This window comes from Alexandromys fortis, unplaced genomic scaffold (assembly GCF_014885135.2).
Source record: "Alexandromys fortis isolate MF-2015 unplaced genomic scaffold, M_Fortis_MF-2015_v1.1 scaffold_50, whole genome shotgun sequence".
In the NCBI taxonomy this organism is placed as follows: Eukaryota; Metazoa; Chordata; class Mammalia; order Rodentia; family Cricetidae; genus Alexandromys; species Alexandromys fortis.
The window spans coordinates 7,802,014-7,819,756 of NW_026067932.1; the positions used below are offsets into that span (position 1 = coordinate 7,802,014).

Here is a 17,743-nt window from a genome sequence, read left to right on the forward strand (position 1 = left end):
TGTGTGTGTGTGAGAGAGAGAGAGAGGGGGGGGGGGGGGGGGGGGGGGGGNAGGGGGGGGGGAGAGGAGAGAGAGTGATTTTTGAGATGAAATCTCACTATGGAACCCAGGCTGGCCATGAACGCTTGATTCCCCCTTCCTCGGCTTCCTGAGTGATGTGGGTTCCCCCACACCTAAGTTAAGACCCCTTTAGTGACGGAGTACATAGACCATTGTGAAGAAGACCCATCAGAGATGCTGCTACACCAGCCAAGTCTGGAGCCTTTCGATATGATCATGGCAGGACAAGCATCCCCAGGGGATCCATGAAGCTTGCAGATTTAGCTTAGCTCCAGAAGGATGTGTCAAGATGGCCAGGGCAGAGGAAGGAAATGTTGTCACAGCGGGAGGAGAAAACGGATTCAAGTTCAGGATGTCTGTGAATGCGGAAAGTCCCCGAATTCCGACTATTCCTGAAAACGACTCATCAGCAGAAGGGGCCTTGGTTTCTATTTTGCCCTCACGCAAACTTGCTTCCCATTCAAGCCATGAAAGGGATTTGTTTCTCTCAATTGTTTAAAGACATCTTTTAAAACCATGGTAAAATATACATAATATAGAATTTTCATCTTAAGTACTTTCTCTATCTTATTCATTGGCTATTTTTCTGAATTCTGTACGTACACCCACATTTAAAGGGGCATACATATTTCAAAACATAGACTGTCCCTTACTTTTCATATAGACCTATATCTGTATGCCCATGTTAGATATCCTAGTTATAGAAAATAACACCGCACACTGTAGAATACGAATGCAATTGTGCTGGTATTCACAGTAACTCACACCTGCCTCGGTTTCCCAAGTACTGAAATTACAGGCTTGAGCTGCCTCACATGGCTTCTAAATGCAAAAATGCACTTCTTTTTTTCCTAAACAGGATTTCTCTGTAGCCATGGCAGTCCTGGAACTCACTCTATAGACCAGACTGGCCCTGAACTCACAGAGATCCGCCTGCTTCTGCCTCCCGATGCTGGGATTAAAGGCATGTGCCACCACTGCCCTACTCCAAAGCAGTGTTTTATAGGAGATACTCTCCTGTAGTTGGCACTGTGAGCTGACTGTGTAGATGGCAGACCAAGAAGGAGGCTCTAATTATCTTAAGGTCATAGTCTCATAGCGGAGTTATGACTTGATTTAGAATGCCAGGCTCTAAGGCCCATCCCCAGCTCTCCTCCAGGGTGGATGCTCTTTTTCCTTTCTCATTTGTACCGGAATAATGGTGGAGCGAGCAGCTTCAGCTGCAGGTGTTCCTCAGCAGTGGGAGGCTTTTCTCATACCGATACTTGAATGGACACCTACCTTCCTGACTGCTGATGACTGACGGTAGTTCTTACCTGGGGGTCATGATCCCTTTGGGGCAGTCAAATGACCCTTTCACAGGGGTTGCCTATGGGATATCCTGCACACCAGATATTTACACTACAGTTCATAACAGCAGCAGGACTACAGTTATGAAGTGGCAACGAAAAGAATTTTATGTTTGGGGGTCACCGCAACGTGAGGAATGGTTTTAAAGGGTCTCAGCTTTAGGAAGGTTGACAATCGCTGGCTTGGAGCCTCCCAGAGTGTGTGAAGGAGTGGCTGGTGGCTTCTGGTTAGCCCTTCCCCATGGAGTAAGAACCCATTCATGATCTCTGCAGGAGTTAGCTATGCCTGTGGTCCACGATGCCGGCGCCCTCCTGGCTTTCATCTGCGGTGTGGTTTACACGTTCCTGCAATCGGTCATCTCCTACAAATCGTGTCCCCAGTGGAACAGCCACACCACGTGCCATGTCCGCATGGTCATCTCTGCAGTTTCCTGTGTAGCTGTCATCCCCAGTATCCTTTCCACATGTCAGCTGGAAAAATATGGTCTGTTCTAGAGAGGGGGGCTGCTCAAGTGGGGGTCTTGCAATAGGGAGAGACTCACTGAGTACACGTGGATGTAATGGTCTGTCCTGTCTCTTTAAGAGATAAGCCACACCCACTCCCTCCCCAGTCTGCCAAGACAAACTAAGTGGGAGTCTAGAGCAAGGGAGCAACTTGGGGGTCACTGGGTAGAAGAGAACCAAGGAAACCTTGAGGTAGCTAAACTTCCTCGGTGGGATTCTTGTACAAGACACAATCAGGGCAATCAAATATCCCAGGGGTTGGGGACGGAGGGAGGGAACTCTCACCAGAGAGATGGTATCAGTTGAGAGGAGACCGTTACTAGACTCCATTCACTGTCTCTGAGACTTCAGGCCATGGTTGCGTGGACCCAGGAGCTCTTGCAGAACACCGTGACAACTTTGCTTTGTTATGAACAGGAAAGAGAAAGCAAGGGATAGAGGGGAGGAAGGGGGAGAAGGGGAGGAAGAGAGGCAGGGATGGGAGGAGGAGGTGGGGGAAGGAGTCTGGGACATGCCACCCCAAGACCTGACCCAAGGACTGACTTCAGTGATCCGCTTCTTCCAGATAGGTCCTACCTCTTGAAGTTTCCAGAATCTCTACCAATAGTGCCACCTGCTGGGACCAAGTCCCCCACAGATGCTTGAACCTTTGGGGGCTGGGATGAAGACACTTTATATCTGTCTTAGTTACTTTGTTTCTGTTGCTGGGAAAAGACACCATGACCAAGGCAACTTACTGAGGAGAGAGTTTATTTGGTGCTTGTAGAGGGTTGGAGTCGAATGACTGCCATGGGGTAGGGAGGAGGGGACCATGGTGGCAGGCAGGCGGTCAGGCCCACATGGCACCGGAGCGGTAGCTAAGGACTTACATCTTGATCTACAGTTGTGAGGCAAAGGGAGGTAACTGGGAATGGCAAAGACCTTTGAAACTCCAGAGCCCACCCCTAGGGACTCATTTTCAACAAGACCATGCTTCTGAACTCTTCCCAAACAGTTCCACCAACTGAGACCCAAACATTAGAGTATATGAGCCTGCGGGGGGGCCATTCTGATTCAGCCCACCGCACTAACCTTAATCAGGGGCTAGTTAAATTGATTTCCTATTCTAAATTTATATCCCAGTTAAGTTGTTCTTTATTCTGACGGGCACGGATGGGCCCAGGAGAAGGTTTAGGATCCAGATTCCAGTTCAGCTAAAGCAAAGCATCTTTGTCCCAGCAAGTCTGATGTTCCCTCTATGCCGCTGTTCCTAAAGCATGAAGGAGTTTTTCCTTGCCAGCTATCTGTTCTCTTCAGAGGAAATAGGAGAAAAGTGTGCAGTGCTACAGAAGAATTAGATCCAAACAGGCTTTGGGGGGAAGGAGTGAATGGGGATAGAAAAAAAGCAAGGTACACTCGAGCCTGTTGACATTTCCTTCCCACCAGTCGATTTCACAAGCCACATGAAAATATTTAATATTTTTGAAGTGCTTGGTTAAAGACATCAAATATTGGCATTGCACTTAAAGAAGTAGCTTTGCGACATCCCCCAGCATCCAGACGCGTTGCCCGCTGGGGACGCGGCAGTTTGACCAGCTCAGCTGTACTCAGGGAGTTTCCTCTTAAACGCTTATCACTCGTGACTAAGTCAACCAAGATACGCTTAGCCTTTCTGTAGTGGCCGCTCTTGTCTTCTGTACGAAATTCACTTTTTTCTTTTTAAGCAATGAGAAAAAAAAAGGAAATGAGTATTTAATCATGCATATATATTCTGATCTACAGGAAATGAAAGCTGGGCATGGTGGTACGTGCTTGTAGGTCTAGCTCTTGACAGGTCTGGGTTCACAGGACTGGTGTCTTAAGAAAGACCCCTTCCCTCCTGGTCTAGACTCAATGTGAGGGCTTTTGACCTTGTCATACTGTATTTGGTTTTGTTGGTTTGGTGGTTGTCTCCTGGAGGCCTGCTCTTTTCTGAGGGGAAGTGGAAGGGGAGTGGACCTAGGGGAAAGGAGCGGTGTGGAGGAGATGGGGGGAGAGGAAGGCGGGGAAACTGTGGTAGGGATGGAGTGTATCAAAGAAGAGTCTATTTTCTTTCTTTCTTTCTTTTTTTTTTTTTTTTTTTTTTTNTAGCTCTTGTAGACCAGGCTGGCCTCAAACTCACAGAGATCCGCCTGCCTCTGCCTCCCAAGTGCTGGGATTAAAGGCGTGCGCCACCACCGCCCGGCAAGAAGAATCTATTTTCAGTAAAAAAAGAAAACGGAAGCTCTCTTTTTCTCTCTCTCTCTCTTTCTCTCTCTCTCTCTCTCTCTCTCTCTCTCTCTCTCTCTCTCTCTCTCTCTCTCTCTCTCTTCCTCTCCTGTGTGTGTTTTGTTTGTTTATTTGCTTGCTTGAGACTATGTAACTCCCGCTGGCCAGCCTGTTTCAGCCAGCCAAGTGCTGGGATTACAGGTGTGTACGATCACCCCCAGTTCCCTTTCTTTCTTTAATGAAGTATTTAAACCAAGAAAATAAAAGCGATACCGTATTCCAAGGGTGGAAAGTTCTCCATCTTTTGATCTTGTGTCAGATTGCAGAAAAGAAAATTGGGGTGTGTGTGTGTGTGTGCGCGCGCTATTTTGTAAGCAATGTAGGCCAGGTCATGGTGTATAGTGGCCAAGCTCTGGGACACATCTTGTCCTTTAAACCCTCTGCTCCGTGCTCACTTTGGCAGCACACGCAGTAAGACTGGGGTGACAGAGACGATTAGCAAGACCCTTGCGCAAGGATGCCGTGCAAATTCGCCAAGCGGTCTATATTTTTCAGCAATTTTATTGTTACATTACAAACCCATCAACTGACAAAAAAAAAAAAAAAAAAAAAGAGAGCTGTGTGACTAAGCTCTGAGCTTCCTGTTTCTCCCCTAAAATAGATATTAACACCAGATAGCCTGAGTATGCAATTTTGCTTTTGTTTTCTTTAATGTTTTGAGATAGAGTCTTGCTCTGTAGCTCAGGCTGGCCATGAGCTTGCGGCCACCCTTTGCATCTCAGCCTCCTGAGGGCTGGGGTTGAAGGCACACGCTGGGATTAAAAGCATGCACCACCTAGCTGGGTTCCTCTCCTAGTCTTGGGGAAATATAATTATGGAATTTTTAGTCAAGGAGGAACTAAGCCCCAAGACTGAGGTGTGTACTAGCCCACTGCAGCCTTCACTCCTAAGACAACTCCTGTTTCTCCTCGTCCTGTTTATGGTTTGAAGATGTTCGGACTTTCAAAAGAGATTTCCTTAAATCTTTAGCTTGTGTTGACTGTAAAATGTATAAGTAAGGGACATTTGTAGCGTTGTAAACAGTTTTTTTTTGTTGTTGTTGTTTACAACTTCTAGAGGCAAATTTTCCTCAGTCAGTCTTGGAATTTGCTCTGTAGACCAGGCTGGCCTCGAACTCTGCCTCCCAAGTGCTAGGATTAAATGCGTGTGCCCCCACTGCCCCAACGAGGCAAATCTCTTGATACTCCTACCAGAGAGTCCCAGCACAGACATGCCAGCCTCAGTTTCCCATCCAAGCATTTCCATTTGCTGGTCTCATGTCCAGGTGGTTCGTATTTCTAGCCAAGCCAAAGGGTCAGAGACCCTTACAGACTCAGGTCAAATCCCTGCGAGAAACTCCCCTGAATGGATTTCAACAAACTTCCTCCTGAAAAAAGTCTGTGGCCTCCAGCTGTTTTGTGGTACTGTTTCTCTGGAAGGGCGTTAACGGCTCCTCAGAATGCGCATGCTTCTCCTTCATATTTCTTTCACATGAAACAGCCTCACTGACTCCCAAAGAAACTGAACCACGGGGTGAGGGCAATCTCTTTTATTCCTCTGTGTAGGCCCGGCTGTCCTGGTTCCCCTTGCCTCTGCCTCCTTAGTGCTGGGACTAAAGTCATGTGCCAGCCTCCACGCCCATCTGGGAGGCCTTTCATTTCATACCAGGCTTCTAAATTTCTCCTGCTTATTGGCTCATCTTGCTTCAACTTGTAAAGCCTCCAAAAACTTCACAGAAGCCAGCCATGATGGTAATAGCCCAAGCCTGACTCAGAAAAAGAAAAAACAAAAGAAAGAAAGAGAAAGAAAGGAGAGAGGGAAAGGAAGAAAAGAAGAAAGAGAAAGAAAAGGGCCGGGTGGTGGTGGCACGTGCCTTTAATTCCAGCACTTGAGAGACAGAGGCTGGTGGATCTCCATGAGTTCAAGGCCAGCCTGTTTGAAAGAGTGAGTTCCAGGACAGCCAGAATTACATAATGAGACCCTGTCTCAAAAATTAATTAATTAATTAATCAATAAGAAAGAAAGAAAGGAAGTAAGGAAGAAAGAAAGGAAAAAGGAAAGAAAGAAAGGGGGAGCGGAGAAGAAAGGAAGAGAACAGAGCATCACGGGGTTCTTGAGACACATGATCATTGTAACACTTCCCCCCTGGACATGGTGGTTTCCTGTTCTCTGTTTTTGCCTCTGCTCCTCCCAGGGGCCATTCTAGGGCTGGACTATTGGTCCATCACAGTAACTGCCTGGCTTTTTGCACACTTGAAATGTGGCTATCCCAAATTGAGATCTTTCATAAACGTAAAATACGCACTCATTTCAAAGACTTGGTAAGAAAAAGGAATGTAGTTTAGATGACAACATTAGTTCCCCCTCCTCCTCCTTTTGCGTTTTTGGTGGTTGTTTGTTGTTGTTGTTGTTTTTGGTGGGGAGATTGTGAATGTACTTAAACTCATTATGTAGCTCAGATTGGCTTCCATTTCTCTTGTCCTAGCCTCCCAAGTGTTGGGGTTACTGACATAGGTACTACACCCAACTTACGCTAATAATTCTTTATGTTATTACATATTAAAATTATATCATTACCAATATTTTATTTATTATTAATTAAGTTATGTATGCATGTGTACAGGTGCCCATGAGATCAGAAGGGGCATCAAATGCCCTGGAGCTGAGGTTTATAGGCAAGTTGTCAGCTGCCCAGCTGTGTGTGCTGGGAACCAGACCCATGTCCTCTGCAGGAACAGCATACACTGTTAACAGTGAGCCATAGCTTCTCTTCCATCACCATTAATATTATATTTAATAGAATATTTGCTATCTACTAGTATAAAAAATAACAGTAAGCCGGGCAGTGATGGTGCACACCTTTAATCCCAGCACTCGGGAGGCAGAGGCAGGTGGATCTCAGTGAATTCGAGGCCAGCCTGGTCTACAGAGCAAGTTCCAGGACAGCAAGGACTGTTTCACAGAGAAATTCTATCTTGAAAAACAAAACAAAACAAAAGCCCAATACTAAATAATATATTAACATTATTATAGTGATAGCATTTTAGTAAGATGGATAAAATAAGATACATTATTAAAATCGGTTGCATTTATTTATTTTATTATTATTTATTACTATTTGATTTTTCAAGACAGGGTTTCTCTGTGTAATGGTTCTGACTATCCTGGAACTCACTTTGTAGACCAAGTGGGCCTTTTTTTTTTTTTTGGTTTTTCGAGACAGGGTTTCTCTGTGGTTTTGGAGCCTGTCCTGGAACTAGTTCTTGTAGACCAGGCTGGCCTCGAACTCACAGAGATCCGCCTGCCTCTGTCTCCCGAGTGCTGGGATTAAAGATGTGTGCCACCACTGCCCCAAATCTTTTTGGTTTTTAAAAACATGAATACTAGCAACTAGGACATTCTAGTACTGCGGGGCATGGCTACCATAGAGAAGCCTTCAAAGAAATAACTCAGATGAGGCCGAGCTCTGTGATGAATTCCCCACAGTGCCCCAAATGCCAGTGCATACTGAATTAATGGTTTGTTTGTTCGTGTTTTTCTGAGTCATTGTCGTTCCCTTTCCTCTAGCACACCATGTTCTCTGGGCTTTGTCAAACGGGAATTTAATATCTCGGAGTGTGGAGACTAAGTCTATTTAACTGAATTCCTCAGCTACCCCCCAGGCCGACAGCATGGTCCCATCTACCCCCAGACAGACAGCGTGGTATCTGGTGCAGGGGAGACGGAAGTAAAGAGTAAACAAATAGGATAATTAGTAGGCATTGAGACTAGTAGTTTGTCCATTCTGTTGATTTTCTCGAAGAACCAACTCTTTGTCTCTTTGATTCTTTGCACTGTTTTCTTTGTTTCTATTTTGTTAACTTCAACTCTCAATTTGATTATCTCCTACTGTCCAGTTCTCTTGGGTGAGTTTGCTTCTTTTTGTTCTAAAGTTTTCAAATGTTCTGTTAATTCACTAGTGTGGGATTTTTTTCAGCTTCTTTATAGGCATTTAGGCTATGAACTTTCCTCTTAACACTGCTTTCATTGTGTCCCATAAATTTGGGTATGTTATGTGGTCATTTTCATTGAATTTTAGGAAGTCTTTAATTTCTCCCTTTATTTCTTCCTTGACCCATTGATTATTCAGGTGAGAATTGTTTAATTTCCATGTGTTTGTAAGCTTTCTGGAATTAGTGTTGCTGTTGAATTCTAGTTTTAAGTCATGGTGATCCGATATGATACATAGGGTTATTCCAATATTTTTTGTATCTATTGAAGTTTGTTTTGTTACTGAGTATGTGATCAACTTTTGAGAAGGTTCCATGAGGTGCTGAGAAGAAGGTATATTCTTTTATGTTTGGATGGAATGTTCTATAGATGTCTGTTAAATCCATTTGAGTCATAACATGTTAGTTCCCTTATTTTCCCTGTTAATTTTTGTCTGACTGACCTGTCCTGTGGTGAGAGTGGAGTGTTGAAGTCTCCCACTATTAGTGAGTGGGGTTTAATGTATGATTTAAGTTTTAGTAGTGTTTCTTTTACACATGAGTGTGCCCTTGTATTTGGGGATAGATGTTCAGTACTGAGATTTCCTATTGATGGATTTTTCCTGCGACTAATATGAAATGTCCTTCTTTCTCTCTTTTGATAGATTTTAGTTTGAAGTCCATTTTGTTAGATATTACGATACTAGACCAGCTTGTTTCTTAGGTCCATTTGATTGGAAAATTTTTCCCAACCCTTTATTCTAAGGTGATGTCCATTTTTGGGGTTGAGGTGTGTTTCTTATATGCAGAAAAATGATGGATTCTGTTATTTTTAATCCAATCTGTTACCCTGTGTCTCTTTATAGGTGAATTGAGTCCATTTATATTGAGATTTTAATGACCAGTGATTGCTATCTCCTGTTAATTTAGTTTTCATTGTTGGTGATGTTAATTTGTGCATTTTCCCCTTCTTTGGGATTTGCTGCTATGAAACCATCAATTGTTTGTTTTTGTGGATGTAGCCAGCTTCCTTGGGTTGGAGTTTTCCTTCTAGTACTTTGTGTAGGGCTGGGTTTGTGGCTAGGTATTGGTATTGGTTAAATCTGGTTTTGTCATGGACTATCTTGTTTTGTCCTATGGTGATTGAAAGTTTTGCTGGGTATAGTAGTCTGGGCTGGCATCCGTGGTCTCTTAATGTCTGCATAATGCTTGACCATGACCTTCTGGCTTTCATTGTCTCCAATGAAAAGTCAGGTGTAATTTTGGTAGATTTGCCTTTATATGTTAATTGGCCTTTTTCCTTTGCAGCTCTAATATTCTTTCTTTATTCTGTATGTTTAGTGTTTTGATTATTATATGGCAAGGGGTCTTTTTTTTTTTATCCAGTCTATTTGATCCAAGTAAGTAAGCTTCTTGTATCTTCATAGGGATATCGTTCTTTAGGTTGGGAAAGTTTTCTTCTATGATTTTGTTAAATAAGTTTTCTGTGCTTTTGAGTTGAAATTCAAAGCACACCCCAGTGACACACTTCCTCCAGCAAGGCCACACCCCCTACTCTTTCTAATATTATCAAAGAGTTCCACTCCCTGGTGACTAAGCATTCAAATCTATCAAGCTTACGGGGGTCATTCTTATTCAAACCACCCCAGCATCCAAAAAAGTATGGCTAAGGAATAACTGCATTTCCATGCTAGAATTTATTGATTTATGTGTTTCCTTTGTGGAACCAGGGACTGAACCCAAGGCCCTGTGCCGCGCACCGTCCCCTCTCCCTCTCGTGTCTGAGCTCTGTGCGCTAGAACCCAGTTTGCGAGTTTAGGGAAAGGGGCTGGAGGTTGAGAATACACATGCAGACAGACACGCAGACCTTTTAACACTGATCCCAAAGCCCCAAGAATGCCCCCTTTATTGTGTTCAGGGGCAGATTATATAGAGATAGCCACACCCCAGCCAAACCCACCAGAAACCACTCTCCTGCCATCAGGAACCTCTGAAGGTCTCCTGCTCAGAGCAGCTGTAGGCACTCAGATCAGGGGAAAACAAGTTGTTTACAAGAAATTCAGGATCTGGGGTGTCACTGCTCCCAACAGCCCTGGGCTTGCCAGGAAAGTGTTCTGCAACCCAGTTGTAACTTAACTACTGTCGTGATTGAGGGTCTGAGATGACAAGAAATTCATATAGCTGGTTCGATTGTAGAAATATTATATTTAAATATTGTGTAATGATCATGTTAATAGATCATTAGTAGTAAATACTTAATAGTAAAAGACTTGTTTTCTTCTGCCATTTCCTTAACCATCTCCTTCTTTTCAAGTGATTGCCTGTGCTTCACTAATTTCTATAACCAAGCTGGAATGGAATCCAAATGAAAAGGTAACCACTTATCTTTGGTACAGTTGCTGAGCCTGGGTCTGTGAGCCTGCGGCTGGTGAATCCTAGGAAGAGTCCCCGTCCTTTCTTAGAATGGGCTGGAAAACGTTGAGTCAGTGTGACTTGGAATCAGCTTACTGTATGCTCGTGAAAATTAGCTCCAAAAGACACTACGGGGGCTGGAGAGATGGCTCAGAGGTTAAGAGCACTGGCTGCTCTTCCAGAGGTCCTGAGTTCAATTCCCAGCAACCACATGGTGGCTCACAACCATCTGTACTGAGATCTGGCGCCCTCCTCTGGCGTGCGGGCATACATGGAGGCAGAATGTTGTATACGTAATAAATAAAGAAATCTTAAAAAAAAAAAAAAAAGACAGTACGGAAGCAAACTTAGGAACAGGAGCAATTGGCCATTTTGTACCTCTTGAGTCCAAGACAGCTGCTGGTCTACAGACCAGGATATGGACTCCAGAACTACGCTGGGCGGGGAAGAAGCTCGGTGGTAGAGAACAGTGTGCGTTCATACGTGCGCACGCATACACACAGGTACACATACTAGAGGATATCATGACCGGTGAGCAACTCCGGATGTACTTCAAACCTCAGCCACTAGGTGGCAGTGTTCCACCACCAATCAAATGCAATCAACCGCTGAGCTGGGCTCAACAATGAAAAAAAAATTACAAATAATAAACGAAGGTAAAACTTAATAGAATCCAAAGAAATGAGATGAGCTGATGAACCACGGGCTTTGACCTTCTGTATCTCAACTTTCTTGTTCATTATCCCTTACCTCCAAGCACAGTTCCGAGGCCCTGATTTGGGCTTCCGTCTTCCCCAAAGGGAACTTTATTCGATGGGTGTCTTGCTGCTGGCGTTTGCTGTGCAGCTGCATTTTCTTACGGTGCTGAGCAGAACTGGTTGCACAATGAACACCTACAGGAGCAGAGAGACACACAAACCCAGCGGGATGCCGGGCTGGTCTGGTCTTGTCTGCATGCCCGCACGAATTCTTGGGCCATCCCTGGGAGAGCCCACAAGACCCTTCCTTGTGCCCTTCAACTGTGGGGTCCCCAGGGAAGGGCAACCAAATTAAATCAAGCTCTAATTTTCACTGGGGCTCAAGTGCTTCGAGGTCTCAGCTCTTCTGTGGTCCTTAATCTACCTAATTTTGAAGTCATGTACATTGAGTCTTCAAACAAGAAGCGAGAGCCGTATAGAACTCTGGGCACGTTTGTGCGTTCCTATCAGCCCCCGGCTGGTCTCCGAGCTCTCGCCGCGAGTCTTTGCCCCTGGCATTTCCTCGTGGTCACAGTCTATGTTCATTGGGCAGCTTTTTCCTCTGGTCCTGATTCGCTCATATTTTGGGTGATTTCCTTCGGATGAGCCCGCTAGCCTAACCTCTGTTTCTTTGCTCTCGCTGCTAGGATTATGTGTTTCACGTAGTGAGCGCCATCTGTGAATGGATCGTGGCCTTTGGTTTTATTTTCTATTTTTTAACATTCATCCAAGATTTCCAGGTAAGGATTCATCAGCTTAAACCTTCTATGAGCCCATGAAAATTAGGATTAGTAAAAATTTAGAAAAGTTCTTGCATTTTGAAAAACATTCCCTTTTAATGATGTGTGTGTTGGGGGGAGGGCTTGTGTCGCACACAACTTTATTAGCTTGTTCCCAAAGGGGGCGGATAGATCAGATCACAGCTCTAAATGCTCATAACCGGTGAAACATTGTGCTGTCTGCTGTTCGGGGCTCAAGGTCCTGTCCATGTTCAGGTAGATCTCACTAGTTCCAAAACCCTGAAAATATGACTGTGTAAAAAACTTTGTGTTGTTGAAAAGACAAGAACTTAGCATGTTTGACCACAGGGAACAAGTGAGTCATGGGCCAAAATGATGTACAAAGCCGAAACTCCTTTGGGGCTCAATTCAAGCATGGCGCAATAGTGGGGTCACCTCTTAGGGGGAAGAGAGCGTCTGAGAATGTCATAGCTAACACGGGACTGCTTCCCTGTCTGGTGTGCTCCCCTCCCTCTCCGTAGAGCGTCACCCTGAGGATATCCACAGAAATCAACGATGACTTTTGAAAGCCTGGGCATCCTGCTCACTCAGCGAATGCCACAGACAGTTTCTGGAAGTGGCAGAGGACAAGAGGGGCTTGGGTGTCGCCCCGATTAGGACGTATCTGTGGCACACCCGGGACTTGAATTCCATTAAGAATTTTTAGCAGTTGTTCTATTTACAAAGGTATGTTTTCCTAGAGAAAGCTCAGCAGCTATGACACTTTAGCGATATTTTTATATTTTCTAAGACACTTTATATGGACAAACTCATATGCAGAAAAGAAAATTTTTCCATTTTATGGAAAATAGGGGATTATTTTTGTATAGACTCTTTAGACTTTTTATGCATGATCGGTGAAAATACACTAAGTGAAAAAATGTTAAGTTTAATACATTTTTTTTTTAAAAAAAAAAGGAGCAGCCAAATCAGGACATAGTCACTTTAAAATTTTGCTTTTTGAAAACCACAATGAGCTTCACACATTTTCATCCCAAGAGCAGTTACACAATCTAACTCATAGTGATTATATTCCCTAATGGTAAAGATAGAGTTAATAAATTAATACTAAAGCACTCTGATTTTTAGTGCTTTAGACACAACGTTTTTACAGTCAAGGCTTCAAAACCCATTTACTACACACATTAACCAAGCAGTGTAGAAGACCTCGGTCTGGAAATTCAGCCTCCCCGGCTGGTTTGCTTCCCCGACACAGCCACAGTGACAGCTCTGGGCTGCTGTTAACTGGTGGCATAGGAACTCATTCCTGGTAGGATGGGCTCAGGATGGCAGCTTAGATGTCAAAACTGCCCTTCCCTGGGAGGGACCGGGAGTCAGGAACGAGACTTGTTAGCTTCCCTGTAAGCGAGTCAGCGAGAAAGCAAATCCAAGACAGAAGAAGGGGGCCTAGAAACCCAGGGGCAGGCTGGTTCAGTGCCTGTGGCCGGGGTTCAGTGCACGTGATGTGGAAGGGGAGACAGGTCTTTTCCTAAGCAAGGCCCGCAGACTCCACCTCTTCATCCGGCTCACAACTGACTAAAGGAAATGCCAGCTGTAGTAGAGAAGACGTGGCCTTGGAGGTGCCAACGAGGTCCCAAGCTCCCCATCTCAGTCTGGAAAAGTGGAGCTGCCCAGGGCCTACCAGCCCGTTTGGGCAGCCTTGGTGAGGGGACTCCTGGAGATCCAGGGGCACACAAGAGCTGAGTCCTGCGTGGGTGAACGTCAGCAGCCACTTCTGCCATGACGTCTTGTGTGTCCTCAAGCATGGAGGGGTGCAAACTGCCGACCGTTTGCGAGTCCGCTGTAATACAATGCTACGTTAATCCCGGGACACAAGAACAGTGGCCTTTCGTCATCGTGAAGAGAAAGGGGAGCTGGCACCTTTCCCGTGGGAACTGTGGTTGACTGAAGGCATGCTGCTCTTGGCTTTGAGCAGGAACATTGTCGGAACTTCCCAGAATGCGGGCGGCTCTCTGCCTGTCCACTGGAGACCCCTGGGCACTCACTCCTTCAGGGCGGAACATGTGCCTTAACCTAGAGTTCAACACAGTGCCTTCCGGCACACAGTCGGTGCTTAATAAATGCCCACTGAATGTATGCGCGTGTGAACAAATGAACAAATCCCCGCAATTACCGGATGTGTGAGGTGCCGTCTCCGGCTTTACTTACCCTAGCTCACTAGTTATTCTGATGTTAGCAGCTAGGCTGTGCTACCTAGTAACGTTGTCCATTTTGCTTTGTGTACCCTGCACACATCCCAGTTGTTTGGGCTTCATGATTCGGTGACAACTCTCTTCTGGACAGATACCACAGCAATTGTTACACAGGCTAGACCTGTCTTGGCAAACCGAGAAGGCCCCAAATCACCCCATTCTGCAGATTCCATGCAACTTCTAACGTCATCCCCATTTTGGTGTTCTTTTTCATTTCTACGAATGTGTATTTCCTTGGAACTTCATGCCTAAGAAGGTAAAATAAAAAATATTTCTTTTATTCTAGTCATTTGTCTTTGTTATAAAATGTCCCCTGGGTGCTCTGACGAAGAATATTTATCTGGTTCCAGACAGTTGGGTGTTTGTTCCAAGGGTGTGGCTGGGTCTAGAGACGTGATGCGGTGGGCAAGAGCTGCCCGAACGTGAAGTCCCGAGTTCGGAACCCTAGCACCCACATAAGGGCTATGTGCCCTGGAGCCCCAGTGCTGGGAGGGGCCAGGATACAGGAGGATGGTTGTGACTGGCTGATCAGATGGTCAAGTTGAAGTGGTCACCGAGCAGAACTGGCGTTAGGGACTGCAGCAGCGTCTTGGTCCTCTGGAGGAGTGAGGAGGGATTTTAGAGCCCCCAGGCCTGCCACCTAGTCTGAGGAGAGGGGCTTGTCTAATAATTCCACCGGAAGCTCATATTTGAAACTTGTTGCCCTGATTGGTTAGCATGGGTCACGTGTCTGGGACGGGTTTGCTCGGATTGGTCACATGTGGGGGGGGGGAGGAGCGGTTGGCATCACCCAAAATCCCTGGGTTGATGCTGGGTAAAGCTACCTTCAGAAAGCTGTAGAAACAGGCCTTGGACAGGTTAAAAAAAAAAAAACAAAAAAAAGAAGCCCACTTACTTGAAAGCAGATCAAGCTATATAAACTATATTTACTAATAATCTTTTCAGATTAAAAAAATAAAAGTAAGCTATTTCAGTAACACATATGCCTTTTGTTAAGATGTACGCCATGGCTCTTGTGTTTCTATCTATCCTTTGTGAAGCCGCCTAGGCTATCATCACGTTTTTCAGATAAGGAAACTAACAGAACGGTCCAGCGACCTGCGAGCCGTCTCCAGCCCCATGGCGACAGACTCCAGTCCGGGACTCTGTTTTTCCTGTCTTCTGTTCAACTGAGCCCTTTTGTTTTCCCTCTTAACACTAACAGAGGATTCCACAGAAATTGCAAATTGCAATTTTATAAACCAAATTAAGTACATCAGTGCCGAACTGTGTTTGGGTTTCCTAACATCCCTTACATGTGGCATTGTCCCATGTTCCCGTTTTTTTCCCCCCTCACTTGGAGACACGCTGGTCTGGAGTTTGGGCCTGGAATGAGGAAAGGGGAGTGAGGGGGCGGGGGAGATAAGTGGTCTCCCGCTCGCTCCCCCTCCCTGATTCTGGCAAGCCGGAAAGCCCAGCTGTCTCCCCACACACATACTCTCGGTCTGGCTCCGAGTGCCCCACATTCTCCAGCCCAGAATGTCATGCATCTGCATCATGTCGGTTGCACAAGACAGCAACCGCACTGAAGCCCCGGAGGGGAAGCTGCTGGCTCCCTCTGGTCACCCCCAGCAGATCCGCGTTCTAAACTGAAGGGCAACAGAACCCCAGGCTCGTAATGGAGATGGCAGCGACCTCCGAAGTTGACGCTCGGAAAGGGCTGGAGGAGACTCCAGCAATGTGTGAGGCTGAGGCCAGGGTGCCCAGAGTTGCTGGGAAGCCTGTGGTGCAGGCTTTCCCTCTCAGGAAGCAGATCTGTCTGCCGCCCAAGCCCCGAGCCGGTTCCACCTCTGTTCTTATCAGGAGTGGATTGTTGCTCTCCGGCGGGAATCCATTTTAGATTCATTTTTTAAAAATTGAGACAGGATCCGGTCTGTAGGCCAGACTGGCCCGAACCCAATTTGCTAGCCAAGTCCTTGAACTTTATGCAGTACTTCTGTTTCAAGGTACCCAAACTCAGAAATTACAGGTGTGAGCCACTAGACCCAGCTCAAGACACATTTGACATTTACCTGTAAAACTTCTGACACAATTAACCCGGGGTTCTACCAATGACAGCTCTTGTTTTTTTCAGAATGAGGTTGGATATTTATTTAGTCGATTATGGAGGGGACAGGAAGAAGGGGAGAAGAGGAGAGAGAGAGAGAGAGAGAGAGAGAGAGAGAGAGAGAGAGGAGAGGAGAGAGAGAAGGGGGAAGGGGAGAAGTGGGGAGAGACAGAAGCTGCCTCTTAGAGAGGAAGACAGAAAAGCCAACGACAGTTCTGTGACCTGCTGTTGGGTCACTCTATGGGTAGAAAAGAAATTTCAAGGTAAGTGGGGTTTGGTCACCTATACTCGAAGTCCTTTGAACCATTTGCTCAAACATTTTAAGTAAACGGTGTATTACTGATTGAAGTCTTATAACAACGTCAAACTTCGTATACCCCGAGCAGCCAATTCACTTCGCAGTATCTACATCTATTCGGGTTACTTCTATCCCCAAAGATAACTACTTTAAAAATTAAATCTCAGCCCCAAGAGGGGAGGGGGGGGTGGAGACAAAATCCCGCCCACACATAGCTGGGAACCACTGGCAACCGTAGCTCAGGGAGAGTAAGAGCCAGTTTTTCCTAGGAGTATGGCCCTGGTGAGTCACCCGACCTTCATCGGAAGGCCATGCCTCCAAGAATATAGGGGTGCACAAATTGGATTTGAGGGATGAGAAGAAAAGAAAGTTGGGTGCCTAGGGAGGGGAGGGGTGAATCAGGGGGAGGTAGGGGATGGGGTGAGTATTGATCAGAAACTAATAAAAATAGTTGTGGTCATTTTGCAATGAAAATGGATAACAGAAGAGACTTTAAAAATAAACTATAACTTGTATTGGGGGGGCATGTGCTCAGCGCATGTTGGAATCAAGGGGTGACTTTGAATATTGATCCTCTCCTTATACCATGGGATCTGGTGATCCAACTCTCTTTGATCCACTGGCCTATAGATAGTTACTTCCATTACTTTTTTTAAACATAAGCAAAACAAAACATTTCTTAGTTTTCTCCTTTAGATGTTTATCTCAAGCACAGAAATTAAAACTATGCTTCTAAACACTGCTCTGAGCCTTCTTTCCCTTGATTTAGCAAGGTATCTTGGAGATACTTTTGTTAATACAGCTAGATCTTCTTGGGGGTCGTTTGCAGCAGAGAGCTGTGTGGCACAGCTGGCCTCTTTTTTCTTTATTTTTTTATTTTATTTATTTTAAATATTTACATAAATGTATACAATATTCTGTCTGTGTGTATGTCTGCAGGCCAGAAGAGGGCACCAGACCTCATTCCAGATGGTTGTGAGCCACCATGTGGTTGCTGGGAATTGAACTCAGGACCTTTGGAAGAGCAGGCAAAGCTCTTAACCACTGAGCCATCTCTCTAGCCCCCTCTTTT

At 45.4% G+C, this 17,743-nt stretch overlaps 1 protein-coding gene and 1 non-coding gene across 3 annotated transcripts in view; both read left to right on the top strand.

Annotated features, from left to right (window-relative positions):
• Dram1 (DNA damage regulated autophagy modulator 1) overlaps positions 1-14,572 on the top strand; it is a 35,430-nt gene extending 20,858 nt beyond the window's left edge. For both annotated transcript variants that reach the window (XM_050145720.1, XM_050145719.1), the window contains exons 4-7: positions 1,683-1,860; positions 10,461-10,519; positions 11,943-12,035; positions 12,557-14,572. In XM_050145720.1, coding sequence (XP_050001677.1) covers positions 1,683-1,860; positions 10,461-10,519; positions 11,943-12,035; positions 12,557-12,601 — 375 coding nt within the window. In that variant the 3' untranslated portion in view covers positions 12,602-14,572. The remainder of the gene's footprint in view (positions 1-1,682; positions 1,861-10,460; positions 10,520-11,942; positions 12,036-12,556) is intronic.
• LOC126503874 (U6 spliceosomal RNA) lies at positions 4,587-4,691 on the top strand. The gene has a single exon (XR_007592443.1). It is a non-coding gene; the product is annotated as a U6 spliceosomal RNA (small nuclear RNA).
• Positions 14,573-17,743: the final 3,171 nt, after the last annotated feature.